The sequence below is a fragment of the Sciurus vulgaris genome, assembly GCF_902686455.1.
Source record: "Sciurus vulgaris genome assembly, chromosome: 6".
Lineage (NCBI taxonomy): Eukaryota > Metazoa > Chordata > Mammalia > Rodentia > Sciuridae > Sciurus > Sciurus vulgaris.
This window is the reverse complement of record NC_136466.1, coordinates 36,494,401-36,515,278: the sequence shown is the minus strand read 5'-3', so window position 1 is coordinate 36,515,278 and position 20,878 is coordinate 36,494,401. Positions and strand designations below refer to the sequence as shown.

General features: G+C 37.5%; 1 protein-coding gene and 2 pseudogenes across 3 annotated transcripts in view; 2 read left to right on the top strand and 1 right to left on the bottom strand.

Moving 5' to 3' along the window:
• The window catches only part of LOC306663714 (olfactory receptor 2Y1B-like), a 51,352-nt pseudogene extending 30,572 nt beyond the window's left edge, over nucleotides 1-20,780 (top strand). Inside the window, exons 2-3 of the transcript XR_013766672.1 lie at nucleotides 966-1,030; nucleotides 19,866-20,780. The product of XR_013766672.1 is annotated as an olfactory receptor 2Y1B-like (transcript). The remainder of the gene's footprint in view (nucleotides 1-965; nucleotides 1,031-19,865) is intronic.
• LOC306663748 (protein kish-A-like) lies at nucleotides 7,533-8,075 on the top strand. The gene has a single exon (XM_079144318.1). The coding sequence runs from the start codon at nucleotides 7,600-7,602 to the stop codon at nucleotides 7,816-7,818; it is 219 nt and encodes a 72-aa protein (XP_079000444.1). The 5' UTR covers nucleotides 7,533-7,599; the 3' UTR covers nucleotides 7,819-8,075.
• Nucleotides 15,163-16,018, bottom strand: LOC306663717 (large ribosomal subunit protein uL30-like; annotated as a pseudogene). The gene has a single exon. The product of its transcript is annotated as a large ribosomal subunit protein uL30-like (transcript).
• Nucleotides 20,781-20,878: the final 98 nt, after the last annotated feature.

Below are 20,878 nucleotides of genomic sequence, written 5' to 3'. Positions count from 1 at the left end.
TTCTGCTTCCAGACTCTACCATGAAATGAGCAGCTTTTCTCTGTTGGGCGCTTCCTCCATGTTGTGCTGCCTCACTTGGAGCGCACAGCAATACAGTCAACCATCTGTGGACTGAGAATCTGAAACCATGAGCTCTAAATAAACCTTTCCTTCTCTAAGTTGTTCTTGTCAGGTATTTTGGTCACAGTAACAAAAAGCTAGTCATGAACAGGTGGGTAGAAGAAAAGGACAATGAAGGACAGACATTAGGCATGTGCATTAAGAAAAATCCAGAAGTCATAAAACTGAAGCCACAGGGAACCTTATTGAAACATGCAATAAGCATTTGGGGAACGAGAACTGGAATGCCTAAACTTCCTCATGCTTTGATAATTATAATCCCTTGAGGGAACTATTACTTAAAATCATGGGAAACCCTAATTGAAGCAGTCCTGAAGAAAGTGGGATCTGGTATGTCAAAACCTCACCCAGCAGTAGTTAATTATAACCCTTCAAGGGAAACAACTGTTTCCAGACCAGTTCTTATAACCAACATTATGACCATGTCACAACTGCCCAATCACCCTGGAGAGCGGAACATCAAGCCCCTCACAAAGAAAGTTTGCTGAGGGCTATCCAAATGGCAATAAACTGATTAAGAGTCAGGAGAATTGAGGCAAGAACATGGGGCCTTAATTTTATTACATTCTAGCTCAGTGAATGCTGCACTGTCTTTTTTAAATTTTTTTTATTTTTTGGTTGTTGATGGACCTTCATTTTATATATTTTTTATATGTGGTGCTGAGAATCAAACCCAGTGCTTCACACATGCCAGGCAAGCGCTCCACCACTGAGCCACAACCCCAGCCCTCACTGTCTTCTTTTTGAGATGGTTTGTACCATTTCTGTGCTGTACCCTTGCTTCTTATTCTCTCTGTTTAACTTTTGCTTACTATTCCGTGTTTCACTTGAATTCTTTCCCACAGAATCACAAGAACCAGTACCAGAGAACCACCACAGCTGCCCAGGCTCTGGGATAGACACTTGCCAGGTAACAGTGGCACCTGGTATGTTTTCCTCATATATGAACCAGTCATCGTAATATTGGTCTCTGTAGGGTAAAAGGCTCCCAAATATATGATTATATATCCCAAATATCTGACATCACTTTAGAAAATTTATTTCTACCATCCATTATAAATACCAATTCTGGATTGGTAGAGGCAACCAAAAATCTGATAGACAAGAGATAAATTGGAGAGGGTGCATGAAGATAGGGGAAAGAAGAATTAAGAGAAAAGTAACACAGAAAACCACTAAAAACTTTCCACTGAAAATGAATGTGTCAACCAATGTTCTAAAACACAAAAAGAAATCTAATGCTAAGATAGCCAACAAATTAAATAATAAGAACATGAGCTCATGGACTTTAAAAAGGCTACTAAGACTTAAAAGGCTAATAAAGATACTTTTTAAAATGTAAAGAATCATCACAGAGAAAACTTTTTTTGAGGGGAGAGGGATTTTGGATTGAACCCACTGAGCCACATTCCCAGCTATTTTTAGTTTTGATTTTGAGACAGGTTCTCACTAAGTTGCTAAGGCTTACCTGGAACTTGTGATCTTCTGCCTCAGCCTCTGAAGTCTCTAGGATTACTGGTGTAAGTCTCCATGCCTGGCATCACACACACACACACACACCAAAAAAAAAAAAAAAAAAAAAAACCTTGGGAGAGTGATGTCATCAAAGTGGTAGAGTACAAATGTTTGATTGGGCTTTGCTCTTTCTCATAGAAAACCAATCACAGAGCCTAGTGCAATGGTGCTCACTTTTAATTTCAGTGATTTGGGGAGGCTGAGGCAGGAGGATCTCAAGGTTCAGGCAGCCTCAGCAATTTAGTAAGAGCCTCTTAGCAAGACCCTGTCTCAAAATAAAAGATTAAAAGGACTGGGGACGTAGCTCACTGGTAAAGTACTTCTGGGTTCAATCCCCAGTTCAAACAAAAAAGAGAGAGAGAGAAACCTGAAACCCAATTACAACTTTGCAGTGACAAAATTACCAGCCAGAATATCCAGAACTCAAAACTGAGGGTATGATGATCCCTTGGGCCACAAGGAAAACAATGATAAGCTGGTAAGAAAAACTGATCTCTGTAACCATGACCCCTGCTCCCCAAAACTTATGGGTGGTGTGTAGAAAAAAAGTCCCTTTGGATTTGCAGTTTTGACACTGGAAAAAGTGAGATTGAGGTAGGCAGCATTTTCCTCACCATCCTGGATTTCATCACAGGAAAAACATTTCTGCCTCAGCCCAAAGGGATCATCTCCAGTGCTTGTAGGGCTAAAACTCCTGAAGCCCCCTAATGACAAAGAAAGGGGCGGGGCTAGTGATGCTTCGCGCTAGTGATGGTCAGTGTGCAGAGTGCTGATTGCTCCCCATTTTGCCATATTAGAAGCCTAATCAGAGAGGCTATACAGAGATCTTATGCTGCAGGAAACATATTCCACAGGTCCTTTGGGCAAAAGTCCCTAACTGGCCTTTACATACTCTTAGGTTATTCCCTTGGGGTTGCTTCTTATTTTTGAGATGATAAACTTTTGTTATATGTTACCACAATTACAATCTTAATTTTATTAGCAATAATCTTATCTGATTTATAGAAAAGAAGAACAGACAAGATTAAACTGACAAGTTCTGACACCTGTATAACAGAAATTTCAGAAGAAGAAAATTGAAAGAATGAGGAAGAAATATTTAGAAAGAAAATTATCACAACTATCCTGAATTATAGAAAAACAAGCGTGACAGTTCAGCTGATGGTAGATCTCTTATCCATAGCAAAGGTTCCAGAAGAGGGAACCTTTATTTTCAAAAGGCTGGAAGAATTAACCATCCTTTTAAAATTTTATATTCAATCAATTTTTTTGTGTAATAAAAGACAAAAATAAAAACATTTAAAGATAAAAATATGTAAAACCTAAGGAAGGTTATCATTCACAGATCCTCAATAAAAAAATTATTGAAGAATGTATTTCAGCAAGAAGAACAAGAAGAATAGAAAGTATGTATCTTCTTTATGGAGAGAGGTCATGGGATTAAAAAACTGTGAACACTGTTACTCATAAGCTGGATAAATATAATTGTCTAATGCATGTGAAACCCCTGATTGTTTTGTGTTTAAATATTAAGTGAAGTGGGTTGGGGATGTAGTTTAGTGTTAGAATATTTGTCTACAATGTCAAGGCTGTGGGTTTGATCCCCAGCAACACACACACACACACAAGTTAACAAGAATAAACAAGATTGAGAAATGGTTGTTGAATAAGTATTGTGAACTAAGGTGTCTATCAGAAGGATAATAGTAGTAATAAGAAAATTTGTTGGAAAAACAACACATATCCCACACAGGTTAATTCCTAATCTGAAAATCCAAAATCTGAAATATTCCAATATCTAAAATGTTTTCACTATCAAAATGACACCAAAAATGGAAAATTCTACCCCTGACCTCCTGTGATCTCATATCACCAAAACTCAGGTACACTAAAAATATTGTGTTACATAAACTACTTTCAGCTTATGTGTATAAGGTATAAATGAATTTCATTTTTATACTTGGGTCCCATCCCAAGCTATACATGAAAATATTACAAAATCCAAAATTCTGAAATCTAAAACACTTTGGGTCCAAAGCATCTCAAATAATACATACTCAAGCTATAACAGGAAGAGGGTGGGGCAGAATGAGGAGTGGGGGAACTGGGCTGCAGACATCAGGTGACTTGTGCTTTGAACTGTGTATCTGTGCTCCTTATTTCACATTTCCTCTGGTCATCTTGGTTGAGACTGTAGATTGCCACCTGAAATAGTTCAGAGGGGAAAAGGTTTTGGCCCATGGAGTAGAAGAAGAGCACCAGGAGAGTGGCAAACTGGATTAGCTATTGAGCAAGGACCACACCCAGGTGGTGTTACCAAAATCCTAGGGCTGAGGCCTGACTCGGTTTCTCAACAAACCAAGTTTGACTACTTGCACCAAAAACCAAACAGAAAAGGAAATGGTAAAAAGCAGGAAAGGAGTTTTTAATCAATATGTCCATAATGGGAAAGCAAAGTGAGACCAAATATCTTAGCCCTATTTTTGTGGTGCTAACATGAGCTTTTAGTTTAAATGGAGGAAGAATTGGGGTAGAGAGTGAGAGGAATGTAATGAAGAAGTCTTGGTCAAACTGTGGCCTGGTTGATTATTATTTAAGTTCTGCTTCTACAAGGTAGCTCTGGTGAAGCCCTTATCACAAGGGCAGTCTCAATGTGGGGTGAGGTGCCTGTAAGGCTTCACCAGGTAGGACACTAGTCCTGGAGACTTCTAGACACTACTCTAGGATCTGAAATAGGTTTCTGCAAATCTTGCCTCAATCTTGAAGGGAAATAAGAAAAGTTAGGTAAATTTAGGGCTAAAAAGCCTTGTATTACCAGTTTATAAACACTCCTTAGATGAACATGTCTATGTGCAGAGCTGAGCAGGTCACAAAGTTTAAAATAATAAGCAAGTAAATCACAAAATGAAGGCAGAGATGCCAAGTTTTAGTCTGCTTTTATTTACTCATTGGGCATCTATAGGTCTAGGTAAAGAATGCTTTTAACTTTTAATGCTTTTAACTTTTAACTTTAAATGCTTTTAAAGCAACTTCTTTAAGCTCTGTGATAATTGAGACTTAAGGACATGCTGAGATTTCCCCTTACAGCTGTTTTGAACAGAAACTCTGCAGAGAATTAATGGAGGACACAGGGTCTATGGTCCTGTTATGTGGGCCATGACTGGTCGTGCCACCATTTCTACCCACCCCAGTACTCACATTTGAATTGCTTTGCAGAATATCCTGGTCCCTCCAGCATCTCATGGTCACTTGGCTACTCCTTCATGGTCAGGCAGACACAGCAGCAGCTTTAGGGCCAGCAAGGGAAAGACAGCATCTCTTGAATGGGCCCCAACTGCTAAAGCTTCTGAATTCACAAGCACACTGTAATCAGGAGTGTTATGTGAACATTGACCATCAGTCTCCCTGTGGAGGCAGTTTGGCCCCAAATGGGAATGGCTGAGATTTTGCCTTTATAGGGGTACATACATTTCTAATTCCAGTTTGCACTAGGAGGAATTAAACAGTCTACTAGGATCCCTTTTTAGTTTGTCCTACCCTTTATGCTCATCTTCCTGAAATCCTGTCATCAGATCAGGAATGGGATTCCACAGGGAGGAAAGTATTTCAGTTCACCTTGGGACAGGAAAAAATTCACTCCTGCTGAGTTGCTTGAAAACAATCACCATCTTCCATCCCCATTCACTGTACATTGCAAAATTGGATTCAAATGGCAGCTGAGGACCATATTGATGGAGTTCTATCTTCTAGATGGCATTTGGGGTTTCCTGAGGAGGTAAGAAATGCAGGCATTTGGGGGTAAGATAACAATGGCACTTAACTGAGGGCTCATGGGTCTGGACACTTTGCTTTACTAGCATAGGTGGAGGTTCAGGTTCCCAAGAGCCTTTTTACCATGAAAACTGGAAGCTATAGTACCTTCCAAGATCTAAAGTGGAATAGGAACTTCCCTATAAAAGTAATATATGAACATTAAAGACAATTTGGTAGTGATTAAAAAAAGGTCATCCACATTGCCAGCAGTTTAATACAACCACTTTAGCATTTTTAAAAATCTTTACTTTTTGCATGGTTTGAAAGATAGCTGTCTTCACTATATATTTAACTTTGTATTATTATTTTTTCACATATTATTTTTTACAATCATTTTCCTGTCTTATCACATTGTTTTAATAGCTGCATAACTGGCCATCGAGTGGAAAAGAGCGTGTTTATTTTTTAACAATTTCCCTATTGCTGGGCATTTAAATTGTTTTTTGGTATTTATTTAAATATTTGCAATAGTTATTTAAGTCATTTTCTGGATTTGGGGATAAATGATAGGAAGAGTAAGTGGAATTTTGGATGAAATGGAATGACTATAATACCAAATATCTTTCCTAAAGGAAAGGTTATGATAACAGTTACCACCAAAGATGTTGCTGGTGAGATTGTAAGGGAAGTGAGAGCAAAGCGTTGGAAGAGTCTTCAGAACCTATTGCCTCATGAAATCGACTGATCTTTAACCTAAGTGAGCAAAGTGAAATACAGGTAATGAGTATTTCATGAAGAAGGAATCTGCCTCTTAACAGGATAAGGGTGCTTTTCTTGGCTCTTAGGATTTTTGTCTCCCAAGACCTAATAATAACAGGTAGATGAGGGTAGAATTCCTGAACAGATAGAGATGCCAGCTGTGGGGTGGGAGGTTCTGGGAGGATGGAGAAGGTGTTAGCCTGAGAAAAGGAAAGTGCAAACTGGAAAGCTTTAGAATGCTGTCAGTGGAGCTTAATGGGTGATTCTGGTGGGAGCTCAGAGGACCAGAATGAAATTAGGACTAGAGACAGTAAAAACTGGGCTCATGAGATTTCAGAGAAGAAAGACTGTATTAGAAATTGGACTAGAGGCCATTTGTGTTACATTCTAGTGAAGAAGTTTTCTACATTTTGTGCATGCCTGAGACTTTCTGGGAGGCCAAATTTAAAGATGATGGACTAATTAGTCTGATGGAGGAAATTTCAAGGCAATGCAGCATTCAGGTGGCAGCATAAATATTGCTGGTGGCATTTAGACAAGTTTACTGTGATAATCAGGAGCAGAAACGAGCAAAAAGACTTAAAAAACTTGTAGTTTGTCAAAACAGTGAAAGTAAAACTGGGGCTAAGGAAATAGTGGTTGTTAAGGAGACTGTAGCCACTAAAGAGATACTAAGCAACTTACACAGAGACAATAGGAAAAGTAGCTTTTGAGGGCATTTCCAGAATTGGCAAAACCACATCTATCTCAGGATCAAGGATGTAAAGGTAAAAATTTCCATTGAGAAGAGATCACAGGGGCTCCCTGCTTGCACAGGAAGGTCTAGGAAGTTGTTTTACGGTGCTCAGCTGCTGCCAGGCACTCAGAGGCTAGAAAAGAAAGCCCACGTATAAACCTTTGCATCTCTGGCTAAATTATTTCAACAATATTCTCAAGACTATATGATACAGTAAGGTCAGTCTCTTCAACAAACAGTGTTGGGAAAATTGGATATCCACATACAAAAAAATGAAGTTGAATTTTTACCTTATTTCATATAAAAATAATTTTAAAATTTATCAAATAGCTGAACATAAAATATAAAACTATAAAACTCTTGGGGAAAAAAAGCTTTACAACATTGGATATGGCAATGGTAAATAGTACCAAAAGCATAGGCAACAGAAGTAAAAATAGATAAAATAGGACTACATCAATATTAAAAACTTACATGCATTAAAAGACAAAAACAAAAGAGTAAACAATCAGTCAACAGAGTGGGAGAAAATATTTGCAAATCATGTACCTGATAATAAATATCCATAATATATAAAGATCTCTTATGATTCAATAACAAAATAACCCAATTAAAAAATTAGCCTGCTGAAGAGAGCGAGAAGGGCAGGGGGCGTGCACGCCTCTTCCGCCCTGGGCCCAGAAGGGTGATGTGGCTGGGGCATCGCTGGCCTCACTATGTCTGCCATTTTCAATTTTCAGAGTCTGTTGACTGTAATATTGCTGCTTATATGTACCTGTGCTTATATCCGGTCCTTGGCACCCAGCATACTGGACAGAAATAAAACTGGATTATTGGGAATATTTTGGAAGTGTGCCAGAATTGGTGAACGAAAGAGTCCTTATGTTGTGGTATGCTGTGTAGTGATGGCCTTCAGCATCCTTTTCATACAGTAGCTTGGAAAAATGCCAGGATTTAATTGCCATCATATTTCAGTGTGAACATGGACTTACCTGCAGAAAATAATGGAAAGAATGGTTAACCCTTTTATCTCTGAACATTGAATAAGATAAATTTCCAGATTGTGTTCTCTATTTTTATGTTATGGGACCAATGTTGTATAAATAACTAAGATATAACCATTTAATACAGAGTTTGATAGTATGTAACAATCAACCTCAGTACTGTCACTACAATATTACATTCTGTGCAAATGTAAAAAAAAAAAATTAGCAAAGGACTTAAATGGACATTTCTCTGAAGAAAGATAGAAATGGCCAGCAAAAATGTGAAAAGATGTTCAACATCTAATCAATAGGGATACAAATCAAAACCATAGTGAGATATCACTTCAAGTCAATTAGAATGACTTATAAAAAACTAATGCGTTGGCAAGAATGCAGAGAAATTGGAAACTGCGTATTTCTGGTAGAAATTCAAAATGTTTAACTGTTGTGAAAAAAAAATACAGCAGTTCCTCAATAAATTAAAACAGAATTACCATATGATCCAGAAATTCCACCTCTGGAAAATAATTGAAAGCAGGGTCTTGAAGAGATATTTGCATATCCACCTTTACAGCATCATTTTTCACATTAGCCCAAAGGTGAAAGCAATCTAAATATCCATCTAAGGATGAATGGATAAGTAAAATGTGACATGTACACAGTGGATGTCATGGTTTAGGTGTTGGTTTGAGTAGTATTGAATGATTTATTATTCTTGAAGGTTTGGTCTGCCAGGGGTGGTGTTGGGAAGTGGTAGTAAGTTTGAGAGGTGGGGCCTAGTGGGAGGTGCTTATATCACTGAGGGCATAAGGTATTTCTCATGTGACCACTTTGGTAGTTCTCATGAAAGGATTGTTGTCAAAGGAGAAAGCCTGGCCTTTTTGAACATTCTCTCTTTCTGTTTCTGTCTTGCAATGTGACTATTTTCCCTGTTACATGTTCCTGACATGTTTTGACATCAGATGGGGCCCCTCGGTCTTGGACCTGGAACTTCCAAACCTGTGAGTTCAATAAACCTTTTTTCTTTATGTGAACTTCTTGAGGTATTTTGTTAAAGTGACAAAAAGATAACTAATACAGTGAAATATTAATCGGCCTTAAAAAAGAAGGAAATTCTGACATACATGCTGCAGCATGGTTGAACCTTCAGAATTTGGTGCTCAGTGAAGTAAGCCAGTCACAAACAGACAAATGCTGTATGATTCTATTTATATGAGGTATCAGGATCAGTCAAATTCATAGAATGGTGGTTACCAAGAAGTAGTGGAGATGGAAATGGGGAGAAGTACTTTTTTTCCTTTTAGAGTAGTTATTTAATGGGTATACAGTTTCAATTTTGAAAGATGAAAAGTTCTGGAGATCTACCACACAATAATGGTGAATATACTTAACACTATTGGACTGTAAACTTCAAGTTTAATTACTTGACACATTTTGTGTTATTTGTTTAGGTTAGAAATAACTTCAAAAATCAATAGCATTCTGAAATACTAACAGTTATCATGTAGAACATGTGCCAGGGACAGGGAGAAGGATGGGCAATACTTATATGGAGAAATTTATAACAAATTTCTGAAAATACACAAAAAAGATTTGAATAAGCATAGAGATCTAACATATTCATGAATTCAAAGACTGTTCTTAAAATGTCTATCTTTCCCAAGTAAATTCTATTTATTCTCCAACTTATTTCAATAAAATTCTAACAATTCTTTTGGTAGAGCTTTAATAGATCCTAATACCCATATGAAAAACAGTGAAGAAGAGAAAAGAGAATTTTATAAAAGTACGGAGACATGAGCTTTGGCTTCACATTAAGATATTATTGTCTATGGGAATTAAGATAAAGCGATATTAACATAGGTATAGAAGATGAAATGGCAAACTAAAAGAGAAGTACCAGAAATAGATTCATGTATATATTGCAGTTTGATACACGACAAAGGAAAAATTATTGTGTAAACCTGGACTGTCCAATGAATGTTGCTGAGACATGTAATCTGAAAGGAAAAAAGTAGATCTCTTTATTATACCATAGACAATGTTGATTCAAGACTTAATGTGAAAAAGCAAGATACTGAAACTTTCAAAAGAGCATAAAGAAGAATATTTTATGTCCTTATCTTGGAAATTCGTTTCTTATAAGAAGAATAAAGCCATAAAACAAAGGATTGATATTCATCACACATGAATGTACACGTATATGTGCACAAACAGAAAATATACACATACTTTATTAATAAGGTTAACAAATATAGCTAGGGATTAGGAGATACTTTAATTTATATAATGAAAAAAGATTAGTATATAGAATATAAAATACATCCTACAAATCTTTTAGGAAAGTACAAATATCCTAATAAAATGGAAAATATATAAGCAGATAATTCCAGAAGGAAATTGGATTGCAAATCTTGTGGGAAAATGCTTACTTGTAGTCAATGAAATGCAAATTAAAATGGGAGCGAGGTACAGTTTCATACCCTTCTGATTAGCAAACATCTAAAAGCTATTTTTTTCTTTTTCCTTAGGACATAAACAAGATAAACTCCTGCAATTCAGAATATCTTTTATGTTGAAAATTGTCATCCCCCTGACCCAGTATTTTACTCTGTGATGAATTATATAAAGAAATTCCTGCACATGGGCTATAGAGGTATGTATAAATATGGTTACTGCCACATTGTTCAAAGTGACAAAATATTAGAAACAACAGAGTGGTTTCTTCTTCAAGAATGATGATTAAACAGTTATATTGTTGCCATGAAATTCTGCATAGCAACTGAAATGAATAAATTCTTCAAACCCTCCCCCATGTCCACACCCCAGTGGAGAACAATCTTAGGAGAAAAGTGACAGCCACTTTCACTTATTTCTCACGGATTTGCATTTTTCTTCAGTACCATGTATTTTTATCTGTTTATTAAAAAAATTTTTTTTTGCAGTGCCAGGAACCTAATTCAGGGTCTCACTCAGGCAAGTGCTCTACCACCGAGCTACATTCCAAGCTCCTATGTGTATATTTTTTGTGCAGTGTGTGGGAAAGATTTTTCACCCTTGGAATCAAAGACATTTTGTTTTAATTATAGTTTTCCAACTGTGCTAGTTTTTTGTTCATGGAAAGTTTATTAAATTATTCTGTTTGTAGCCTTTAAGTGACCATGAGACTCTTATGTATCTATTAATTATGCTCAAGTTTCATCCAAGGCAAAAGAAAGGACTACTTCCTTTGAGTAGTCCTTATTTTTATTCTCATCATCTTTTTTGTTAGAATTTTTCAATCATATTAATTGTACAATGGGTTTCATGGTGATGTTTCCATATATGCACATTCCATGCTTTCATCCTTCCTCCCTGCTACCATTTCTTGCCTTCCCTTCAAATCATTGAATCTATGTCTGATCCTTTCTACTGTCTTTCCTATTTCCATTCCCTCTCCCTTCCCTTCATTCCCCTCTTTCTAATTCACTGAATTTCTATTCTTCCCTCCCTGCCCCCACCTTCATTTTGTGTTAGCATCCGCATATCAGAGAGAACATTCAACCTTTGTTTTTTTGGGATTGACTTATTTCACTTAGCGTGATAATCTCCGGATCCATCCATTTGCCAACAAAAGTCATAAAGTCATTCTTTTTTATGGCTTAATAATATTCCAGAATCTATACGAAAATATAACTTCCTTTTTTAAAAATGTATGCTGAAAAATGACTTGAATGTCTTGAATGCATTCCATGGATATACACAGTGATAGAACTTAAAAAAATAAAATATTGAAAACAACCTATGCTAATTATATGGTAAAGAAAACTATTATTATATGAAGAAAAAATCCATCGCTCTCCCCACCTCCTTACCATATTCAACACTCTTCATCTAATAAGCATAGTTTGGGGTGAATCTCCCCATGCTTCTCTTTATGCTTGTATAGCCACACATATGCAAACATGTAGACTCACCCACTTATATATTACAGAAATAAGACAACACTACCAATGTCACTGTGAACCTGCTTAGCTTAACCCCTACTGGGTGTAAGAGTCTGGCACTGCTGGCACTGGGAAGCTGTGTACCTTGAAAAAATTATTTGAACCTTCTGTGTATCAATGTCCTCTTTTATAGAACAGGAATAAAAATGGTCAACTATGACTCAAGGAGTAATTGTGTTAATATGTGCAAGTTCTTAGAATAGTGCCTGTTACATTATATAAGTTTTAGGTATTATTTTTCTTTCCAAAAGTATTTCATCTAAGAAGACATTTCCCACCCTTTTGGAAAATAACTTTCTTTTATAACTAAACAGCATTTTGTGAAATTTTTCTAATTTGTATGTAAAGTAAGATATGGTATGGTAATACTGTTTTAAATGTTTCTCATATTTCCCTTTAAAGTTTTATGCTTTATGAATAAAAGGAGAGATCTTTAATTTTGTACCTTGTTTACAATCATTTCAGGTGATGTTTCTCTCTTGTTAGACTGGGGACCTCCTTATAGACAGATACATATTTTCTCCATTATTTCAGGCAAAGAAAAGACACTGAATAAATGTTTTTAATTACAGTAAAACTAACTACCACAGAATGAATGTCGAGCACCAGCCAGGCACCTCACATACATTGTGTATGTACAAACTGTGGTACAGGACAGGCCACACAAACTTCGTGTTACCCATGGGAAAACTGAGGCTTGAGCATGTCAACACAGACTTTTGCAATCACAAAGTTAGGTATATGGCAGAATGATTTCTCCCATATCGTCTGTGCCTTGAATGGATTCAGAAAAATTTTGAATCTTGCTTTTTATTTCTCAAGCATCCAGACTAGTATTCATTGCTCAGTAAATAATTATAGAATGAATTGATAAAGAAATGCATTTAATTTTTTAATTTTTGTGGACAATACCAGGGTATAATGAAATAAGGACTATTAATACATTGAGTGTAGTATATAAGAGAATTTTCAAGCATCAAACTTTGCATGAAAGAAATAAATATTTATCAGATCCATAATACACGTAAAAGAGACATGAACATTAGATGATTCCAGAGAGGAAACATTTGGATTGTGGTAACCATGGTGGCTCCAAGTGAGACATGAAATTTGGTTTGACTGAAAGGCCAGTAGGATTGGAGTCAAAGTAGGGGATGTGGGAGGAATCCCAGGCTACAGAGTTCATGAGCAAGGGAGAAACTGTATTCTCTCTCTTTTTTTTTTCTTTTTAATGTTTGTTCTATTTAGTTATATATGACAGTAGAATGCATTTTGACTCATTGTACACAAGAAGAGTACAACTTTTCATTTCTTTGGTTGTACACAATGTAGAGTCACACCATTCATGTAATCATATATGTACATAGGATAATGATGTCTGTCTCATTTGACCATCTTTCCTACCCCTCCCCTCCCCTCATTTCCCCCTACACAAAGTTCCTCCATTCTTTCCTTACCCCCCACATCCCCCCACCCCCGTTATATATCAGCATCCACTTAAAACATTTGGTCTTTGGTTTTGGCTTATCTCGCTTAGCCTGATATTCTCCAGCTCCATCCATTTACCTGAAAATGCCATAATTTTATTCTTCTTCATGGCTGTATATATACCATAGTTTCTTCTTTTTGTGGTGCTGGGGATTGAACTCAGGGCCTTGTGCTTGCAAGGCAAGCACTCTACCAACTGAGCTATATCCCCAGCTCCTATACCATAGTTTCTTTATCCATTCATCTATGAAGGGCATCTAGGTTGGTTCCACAATGTAGCTATTGTGAATTGAGCTGCTATAAACATTGATGTGTCTGCGTCACTATAATATGCTGATTTTCAGTCCTTTGGGTATAGGCCAAGAAGTGGGATAGCTAGGTCAAATGGTGGTTCCATTCCAAGTGTTGTAAGGAATCTCCATACTTAGAAGCTGTGTTCCGAGGACACAGAATACAAAAGAATTTGGGCAGAGTGTGGGGAATAGAGAGAACAGACTGGACTGAGCCAGTCAGTTGGTTGTAATTGCCACATTGGGGCCCAGAGGTCTCCAAGGTCAGTCATGATAAACAATTCTTTCTTCACTGCTCCTAAAGAGATTGTGCCAGGTTTCCCAGGGGATAACTGGTAGAGCTTAGTCAGTTTTCCCCTGCGGGAGTTCAGCAGAAGGTGGTCTGATAATACACCAGCTTCTTCCTGTCTCAGCTGGCTAGGGTGACTGAACCAGAGTGCAGTGGGAAGATGCTTCCACCTCCTAGGTTCTGGGCCTCAGCTGGCTCCCCTGTTGAGGGAGGGAACCATATGGAAGCATGACTTCTCCAGGACAAGACTCTGGCGCAAGCCCTCCACTCCACAGATGAAGTCAGGACCAAAGAGAAACCTGTCTTTCCCAGACACCTCTAGATGCCACCAATGTTGAATGGGTCTCACATCATCTTGGAGGCAATAGAATCGAGGGAGGTAAATGTAGCAGTTTTCTTTCATAGAATTCTGGGTGAGAACTGACTGGGTGTGCCACTCTGGCTTCATGGTGTCTTCCAAAACTCAATCCTGTGATGCCATTGCTCTAAACATGTAAAGTGTAGACATCAGAACCAGAAGGCCAAGAACAGAGTCATGGTCGGAATTGTTGCATATAAATCAAGACCATTATCTTGAAGGAGAGGATACCTCCTGGAAGTTGGCAAGAATCCACTATATTGAGACAATGCTGTGTGAGGAGTCAGAGTTAAAAAAAGAAATTAATTGAATTTAGCTTTTGGATATTAATTAAGCTAACTAGATTCCCACTGTTTTTCTGCTTCTACACTGGAAAACATTAGTGTACTATTACTAAGTATTTAATAGAAGAGTTGTGAAGATCACCCTAAATACTCAGGGAAATGTTGGGGATCGTGTGACTTTTGCATGAGAGCGATGGGATTAGGATCAAAGAATGATCAAATCTGTGGAAGTGCAGACTGTGATGGAGAACAGGGAGAAGGATACTTTTGTGCCCAAATTTAGTAGTGTGTTCAGTTCTCTGAAAACTAAGAGAGCTACATGAAACAAGCATAAGAGGGGAAAGAAAAATTCAAATCAAATTGAAGGTTGGGTGTTCTAACAATGAAGGTAATTAGTAAGGTTTTGTAGAATATCCTGCTTCACTCAGACAGAAGATTAAAAACTTCTGTCTCAAATGTGGCTCTATTATAGTTACACAATATCAATGAATCACTGAATTATGAAGGATACAGTACATTATTTTGTTATTTACATTGAGAGCAGATACTCTTTTATTAACTGACCAGATTACAAAAATATGATGGTAGATACCGTAGTTCATCCTTCTAATAAGTCTGTTGTTCTGGTCTTCCCTGTTGTCAGTATCTCCACCTTCTACGAAATGGGTGGTCTTTTCTTCATTCCACCTCTTGGAGAAGATAATTTGAAGGCCCACAGAAAGTTATTTGCTTCTTTGAAGCATTTTCCAACAGTGTGGATCTCATGAATCAGATCCTCCAATGCACGTGATGCCATATTTACCAAGAGATTGTGCAATTAAAGCATTATCTGTCAAGGTAATTTGTTTCTTATTGATTTTGCCTTAGCCATGCTTGTAGATTAGTTCATTCACTGACTTCAGGTTTGGGTAATCCCATGCAATATATGGTTCCATGTCCTCAGCGTGTTAACTGAAGCCTTGTTGAACTTAGTGAATGTGCCGTTGAAGATCTGGCGGAGGCGAATTAGTTGTAACACATTATGAACCTTTGGGCTCACACCATTGATATCCCTGATCCTGATGACAAATGCCAGTTTGGGTTCTGCAGGTACATAGAAGTTGCCAGCTTTTCTTGCCATCCTAGCCATTCAAATCTCTGTTCTGTACATCTGCCTATATTCTTTGTAGTAATGCTTGACTTTTTCATAGATAAGCTTCCTCCTTGCCTTTCAAAGCATCTTTTGGGCAAACTTCTTCCTCAGGTGCTTTACCTTCAGCTCTGCATTATTTCTTCGCTTTTTCTTAAGGGTTTCTGGCACAGCAGGAACCTTCTTTTTCTTCTTTTCGGCAACCTCCATGGTTCCAGCCGGAAAAAGACCTAGTACATGATATTTGATCTCAAGAGGTTTATTATTGGCTGGGGGTGTAGATAGTGGTCAAATGCTTGCCTAGCATGCAAAGGGCATCGGTCTGATTCCAAGCACTGCAATAAATAAAGATTTACTACCTACGGAAATCATACACAGACATAGATTCATATACTCAGAAACAAAAACACAGAGTTGAACACAGGGAATTGCTGATTTTTTTAATGCACACCAGACAATCAACAGTATGAAATATGCAAATATCAAAAAGCTTGGTTTTTCTTAAGGAAATTAGGAGTAAAGACTTAAAGTTTTGAAAGATAATTTAAGAGTAGCAAAATATAGGATATAAGGGTTGAGTTTGGTACTTGATATTATCAAACTTAATATTCCAGGTAATAGGGAACTATTTTTATAGCATTCAGGAAGTTCAAATTTCAGCCTTTGAATGAGAAGGAAGCTTTCAAGTGACCGGAATATCACTTCCTTTCTAGGCACTGTATATTTAGACAGCTTTAATTTTTGTAAGTTTTATTTTGAGTCACATTCTGTTTTCTTATAAATTTCACCAGTTTGTCCTAGTTTGGGCTTTGAAGAGGAACAAAGCAAATTACCAACGTTTCCATATAACAGATCTTTAAACATGAATATCAGCTATAATGCCTGTCCTTAAGCATTCCCTGGTATAATACAAAATACACAGTGAAAACATCTATTTTTCAAAAATATTTTCAGAAGACTCCTTGGTTTCATTGTCCTTTGAGTCTGTATTTTGTAAAGGTTTTAATCTAAGCCTTTGACAGAACTTGAGAAATCCTCAAAATTCAATTTGACTACTGCAGAGTGTTGGCCATCATACATTTATTTAGATGTGAATTTGCAGACAAATTATTTGAAAATAGGGATAGCTGCTATAAAAACAGGAAACATGAAGAATCAGTCACATCACTTCATCAGTTTTTCCATTACCAGAATGGCAGATTTGGAAAATATTTAAGAAAATGGTCATTTTGAACCCTCACTTAAGGAACGTGGAATCTAGTAAAGGTTGCATGACATGATTGTTTCCTTCAGTATATGGATTATTGTCATTTGAAAGGAGGTTTGGGTTTATTCTGTGTGCTCCCCTAATGAGACCTTCCCCACCCTTCCTGGCATAATTAGTACAAATGCTTCATAGAAGTCTGAAGTTCAAACAAGAGATTGGTAGAGGCATGGTTGGGGATTATCAACACAGTGACTCTGTGATGCCAACCCTGGAATGAATGGCATTTTCCAGTAAGTGTTTTAGATTGGTAAGAGAAGAGGGTTTGGGATGGAACCCTGAAGAGGAACCCATCATGAAAGGGATGCACAAAGAAAGAGGAGTATCCTAGAGACTGAGGGGTGACCAAAGAAAGTGGAAGATATCCAGGAAGGTAAGGGAAGATGTTTTGTGTAGAAAGAGAAAGTAGTCAACATGTAAAATGCTGTGACAAAGAAGGAACTGAAAATGTTCATTGTGTTTTCTTATTAAAGTAGAGAGGGCAAAATCCATATAGAAGTGGGTTGTGGACTGAGCTCAAGGGGCAGTAGTAGAAACACTGAGCAGAGACAACTCTTTTAATAAAGTAATCTATGAAGAGGAAGAAAGACATAAGACTGTAAGTAAAAGGGGACATTAGGGTGAAAGAAACGTTTATCAATGGCTGAGCTTTGTTCATAGGTCACTTCTGTTGGGAAAGAGTCAGTAGAGAGGGAAATGTTAAAGACACATTAGAAAAACTGTGAATTTTTGGTCAGACTGATTTAAGTGCTCATATTATTCATTTCAGAATAATTTATTAACCTGATTTTAGCCATAGAAAATGTAGAGAACTGCATTCTTCCAGAATTGGGTGGATGTGAGAGTTCTAAGTGATACAAAATGATTGACATGAAGACTCAAGGAGTACAATATTCTGTCCCTCCCTTCCTTTGCCCTCCCCTCCCTTCATTAATTCATTCAACAATATTTTTCAAGAGCTTTTTATTCCCCAGGTACTGCCCTGGGAGATGAGAAAATTATGTTATAAATTCAGCAGATACAGTTGCATGGAATTTTAAGATTAGTTATGGAGAAAGACAAAAAGAATAGTTCTCTCTCTCTTTTTTATTGTAAGTTACAGAATGTGTCATACCACTTAATCCCAAACTTTTTTTTTTAATCCCAAACTTTACATTAGTATTACATTACTAAATTAGTTTTACATTAATAAATTATTTTCTTTGTTTTCAGGTAAGTAAACTAAGAATCATAGAAATGAATTTTTCAGAACAGGTAGCTCATCTGGTCAGTGGTAGAATTGATTGGTTGGGATCTGGTATGCACGCTAAATCAGTTGTAATCCACTGTGATGGTTATTAGAAAAACAGCTTTGGAGTATTGGTTAAAGTACATGTGAATTAACAGTTTTATCATAAATTCACATTGCATTCATCTTTTTCCATAATGTACTTAAGGATAGTCTCCAAATTCATCATTATCGTTGATCCAACATTGATCCATTGATGATGATTTTCTAGTTCAGTAAACTTGGCATTAGAGAAATCAGCTAATTAGGAAAAGATATTTCATACTGAGCACAAGCCAGACTTTTGTTAATCACCAGTTCCCTGCTTTATTTTCTGACATATTTTCATATGATATCATTGGATTTCTACCACAAGAAAGATCAATCTTTCATGGAAGGCAACTTTTGATGCCTAAACCACTTTGGTAGTTCATCAGAGTGTGTTATATGTTAGTCTGCAGGTTTCTTGGAGGAAATGAATTTCCATGAGATTTTATGGAGGGTCAAATGTTCCATGCAACAAAATTTATCTAAGAGCTACTATGTGGCACAAATGAAAGTAACATCATCATATCTTGAGTACCATAAAAATGCTAATATTTACTCTTAAATACAATTTGTTCTCTACCACCAAATAACTCTCAACTCAGAAAGGGAAAGAGACACATAAAAAGAATATCAGTGAGTGGCCAAGTGCTAGAAAGAAAATACACAAAGAGAGCTATGCTAGAGAAGAAAGGATAACTCTCTTTGTGCAGTTGGAGTATGAGATTTATTAGTTGAAGAAGTGGAAGGAGGGGTATTGAAGGTGTGATGACACATTATTCAGAATTTATCTTCTGTTAATTGTTTTTTTCCCCTAGAGTCTTGAATTGACACTCAGTCCTTTGTGACAGGTGTCAGCTGGTAATGAGAAGGGCAGCAAGATAGGAACACTGGCTATGATCTCCCAGCAGAAGGTAGTGTATCAGCACCCACAGATCAAACTCATGATTTCAGTTTGGTTAATTCTTTTTTTTTTTTTTTTTTTTTTGGTTAATTCTTTTAAAAAAAATTTTTTTTTAAATTTTTAGTTGTAGATGGACATAATACCTTTATTTTATTTATTTTTATGTGGTGCTTAGGATTGAACCCAGTGCCTCACACATACCAGGCAAGTGCTCTACCACAAGCATAACCCTAGCCCCCAGTCTGGTTAATTCTTGATTAAAACCTGAAATAAGCTACCCAAGACCAAGGACAGGGGCAAAAGATAACAACAGAGAAGAATAATGCTGCATTCTTACATGTTAGATATTTAAAATCAATTTCTACATTACTACATTTTGTTCTAATCTCATTGCAATGAGGAGGGAATACATCATCTCTATTTTTAGGCAAGGAGGCATCAGATCCACAGGACTGGGTGACCTGAACAAAGAAACAACAGACACAAGACTGGTTGAAACGATGCCATCATTTCTGACACAGTGATTTCCAGTTTGAAGAACAGAGTAAGAATTGAAGTCTGGTTAGAAATGAACTGAATAGGAAAACAGAAAATAAAAAGCATGATTTTGTAGTACGAGGGAATATTATAATATAATTTTTAATTCATTTTCTTCATAGGAGACATTGAATTGTCCTCTGTTATTTGTGCAGGTGCAAGGCTATGGGAAGTTTCAACACCAGCTTTGGAGAGGGCTTCATTTTGGTGGGATTCTCAGACTGGCCTCAACTGGAACTCATCCTCTTTATTTACATTTCAATTTTCTACTCCCTAACCCTCTTTGGCAACACCACCATTATTGCACTGTCCCGACTGGACCCTCAACTGCACACACCCATGTACTTCTTCCTCTGCCACCTCTCCTTCCTGGACCTCTGCTATACCACCAGCACTGTGCCCCAGTTGCTGATCAATCTTTCTGGCTTGACAGGACCATCAGCTATGGAGGGTGTGTGGCCCAGCTCTTCATCTACCTTGCTCTGGGCTCCACTGAGTGTGTGCTCCTGGTGGTGATGGCCTTTGACCGCTATGCTGCTGTGTGTCGTCCACTCCACTACACAACCATCATGCACCCTCTTCTCTGCCAGTCACTGGCTATTGCTGCCTGGGTGGGAGGACTTGTGAACTCGCTAATTCAGACAAGCCTCATGATGGCCATGCCTCTCTGTGGCCTCCATTACCTGAACCACTTCTTCTGTGAGATGCCTGTACTCCAGAAGTTGGCTTGTGAGGACACAGGAGGCACAGAGGCCAAGATGTTTGTGGCCCGAGTCATAATCATTGTTGTTCCTGCAGCCCTGATTCTAGTCTCCTATGCACACATTGCTCAGGCAGTTCTGAGGATCAAGTCAATGGCTGGGCGCAGAAAGGCTTTTGGAACATGTGGCTCCCACCTCCTGGTGGTTTGCCTTTTTTATGGCTCAGCCATGTACACATACCTCCAACCTACAGGCAGTTACTCTGAGAGTGAGGGAAAATTTGTTGCTCTTTTCTATACTATAATTATTCCCATGCTCAATCCTCTGATCTATACCCTAAGGAACAAGGATGTGAAGGGGGCTCTGTAGAAAGTACTGGGGAGAGGCAGAGACTTGGGGTAGGAGGAGAAAAGAGGGTTAGTAATGTTTTCTGTCAACATCCCTCTGACTATGGAGCCCATCCTGTT

Bases quoted from the DNA above. Each gene is read 5' to 3' on its own strand.
- LOC306663748 (XM_079144318.1), top strand. From the start codon at position 7,600: ATGTCTGCCATTTTCAATTTTCAGAGTCTGTTGACTGTAATATTGCTG.